At 38.6% G+C, this 2,750-nt stretch overlaps 1 protein-coding gene across 1 annotated transcript; it reads right to left on the bottom strand.

The window, feature by feature from the left end:
- Positions 1-9: 9 nt before the first annotated feature.
- LOC116273015 (aldo-keto reductase family 1 member C1-like) lies at positions 10-2,515 on the bottom strand (the record flags this gene model as incomplete). The annotated part of the gene is made up of 3 exons (XM_031661954.1): positions 10-117; positions 1,386-1,502; positions 2,348-2,515. Coding segments are annotated over 3 exons (393 nt in total), but the record flags the coding sequence as incomplete, so codon positions are not given.
- Between the last annotated feature and the right edge of the window lie 235 nt (positions 2,516-2,750).

Raw genomic sequence — 2,750 nt, forward strand, 5'->3', positions numbered from 1 at the left:
TCTCATCTTTCTTATCTGTGCTCTCCTCCAAGCACTCACCTCCCACGTAGCACAGAGATCCACTGTGTCAAATAGTACTTTTCCATTTTCATCTTTTGGGATCATCTCCTCACCTGGCTGAAGTAGAGGCAGTCAATTTAGTGATGTCACAAATCAATTTCTCCACATAAATTTCCCCACACATAGCCATGCTCTGAGGTACATTTAAGGACACTAATCCTCCTTGAGGTAGGTGACGCAATGCTCCTGAGAGTGATACGTACAAAGTGTGCTACATATGAAGGTATAAGGAATGTCTTCAGGAGACAGGCTTCTTCTAATCTCTTATAACTATTATATGTATAAATAAATACCATCTTTCTTGTTGCTAATGGAGTGTCATCATTGACTTACATTACTTTCTTCTGCTCCTATAATTTTCTCTGTGGCAATACCTCTCGTAAAATGCAAAAGATCTTAATATTCAGGAATAATAGATAATACTTTTGACCCAGATGCCACTATCAGAGTTCTTTATCTCCCTGAACATATGATGTTCCATGGACAGGACCATGAACCAATCATGGTCAATGGAGGTGTTTTCAAGGCCAGTTTGGAAGTTGGGAGATGCACAGGAGCTCATGGTAATGACCATGAGCCTGAAATTGCTCCAAAGCCATAAATACCACCAATGAAAAAGGTTGGAACAAATACTTAAAAAGCCTTTTGTAATAAAGCAGAGATAAGGATGGAGAAAGGATTTATTTTTAGAGATTTTATCAAATTCTTAATGTAGCCGTGGCTTTGACTTTCATAATCTAACTCACCCTTGCATTAACTAGCCTAAGGAGATTTCCGTAACCTTAAAACAAAAGTTACGAATGACACAAGAATTCATCGCTAAGCAAGAATAAAAACTCAATGTGAAAAGAGAGGATGCATAAGCAACAGTTTCCCATTAAGATTTGTAGTTTAAGAGACTCCAGGACTGAGTTCTTGCCCCTTGAAAGGAGTCAAGAGGATGGAAACTCATTGTGCACCCTATGTGCAACAGCTTTTCTGGACACCATACCTTCATGAAACCCTGTGTCTGTGAACATCCCAAGAGGTGAACTCGGGAGTCATAACTAAGACCTTGTGCCTTCAAGGAGATGATTGTCATTTCCTCAAGTTTTTAAAGCAGACGGTTTGAGGATTCTGCACTCTCTTTTCTTGTACACATGCATCACGGAAGTACGGATTCAAAATGTTTTCAATAGAAAGGGAATTAGGAGTTATGTTTAGGGCTCTTCTTCCATGTTACAATCCCTATGTCCTCCTAAGAAAATGCTTAGTTCAAATATCCATGAAAACAACATTTATGATGACAACAAAAGTGAAATAAATTTGATCACAAAGCTACCCACCTTCAAAGACACTGGAAAATGAATAAGATAAAGGTCAACATAGTCCAATTGGAGATTTTTCAGTGACCTTTCCAAGGCTGGTCGGACCAACTCTGGTCGATGGGAATTGCACCAAAGCTGCAGAGGTGAGAGAAAGGAAGTTGTGTAATGAAAACGTGAGCCAATTTTACTAGTTTGCTCGACCTAATATTTAGACATTTTCTACTACTTCAAAACTAATGACCACAGGCAAAATTATTCTCTCTCTTCTTGTGATGCCTTTTGTTCTGCCATGTCCTGATCAACTTTGTAATATGTTGGATATATAGTTAGTACATATATTGAATGAAAGAGTGAAATACTCAAAGGGTAAAAATTGTTATCAAATCATAAGCATACCCATTATCTGAATTATCTTTGGTATGTTTTACGACTCATGTTAGTAGTGTAATTCACCAATTCAGCCCAATGGGCAAGAATAAGTATCTTTGTGGTTTAGAAACTGAGGAGGCAAATACAGTTTTTAATTTGTTAACTTGTGCTGGACGCAATTTAAAACAATGTAGGTATCAATGTTTTATACGGACAGAGCTCTCTTACATTGCTTTCCCTCTCTCTCTTTCTGATCAAGATGATAATGGAAACTCAGAATCCTAACAAATGTAAGAAATTCACCCAGGAGGTAAGACATAACATAATTTGATTAAGGTTATCTCTGATTCTATAGTCTATGTTAAACCATATTGATCTGTGCTGACCTCAAAGAGTAAAGGGACTTTGAAGTCATGAGTTGGAACACTGCGAAGATGAGAAAGTCATCTTCATTTTCTGCCTTTGATTTTATTTTCATACATGAATAATTGTGAATAAATTGAAATGAATAAGCACAATTCACCCTCAACTATGGATCCAGTCATAGAATTGCCACCTCCACACAATCACCATAAACACATGTACACACAATCTCGTCATAGGCACGGTACCTTTGAAGTGTAGAATATGTCTTCTCTCTTCACGGTGCCATCTGCAATCTTGCTTCGGATGGCCAGTCCAACCTGCTCCTCATTATTATAAATATGTGCACAATCAACATGGCGGAACCCAACTTCTATCGCCAGTTTGGTGGCCTCTAGAGCTTTATCTTTAGGAACCTAGGGGAGCAACCAAAGGTAGTATTTTCTGACTGATGTGCCTGAGAGTTAGTTCAGGCACAAGCAGCAACGTTTACAAAAATCACCTTTTCCTCCTTTCTTGGATGAGTGCTGTCTATGGAATCATAAGCCCATCCCAGTCTGTCTGGGTCTTTCCTGGTTAGTAATAAAAGTTGGGCATAGCAGGAACTTCTGCAGTCCCAGAAAATCACTGCTTGAGCAGTAGCTTAGAAGT

The sequence above is a fragment of the Papio anubis genome, unplaced genomic scaffold, assembly GCF_008728515.1.
Source record: "Papio anubis isolate 15944 unplaced genomic scaffold, Panubis1.0 scaffold3080, whole genome shotgun sequence".
Lineage (NCBI taxonomy): Eukaryota > Metazoa > Chordata > Mammalia > Primates > Cercopithecidae > Papio > Papio anubis.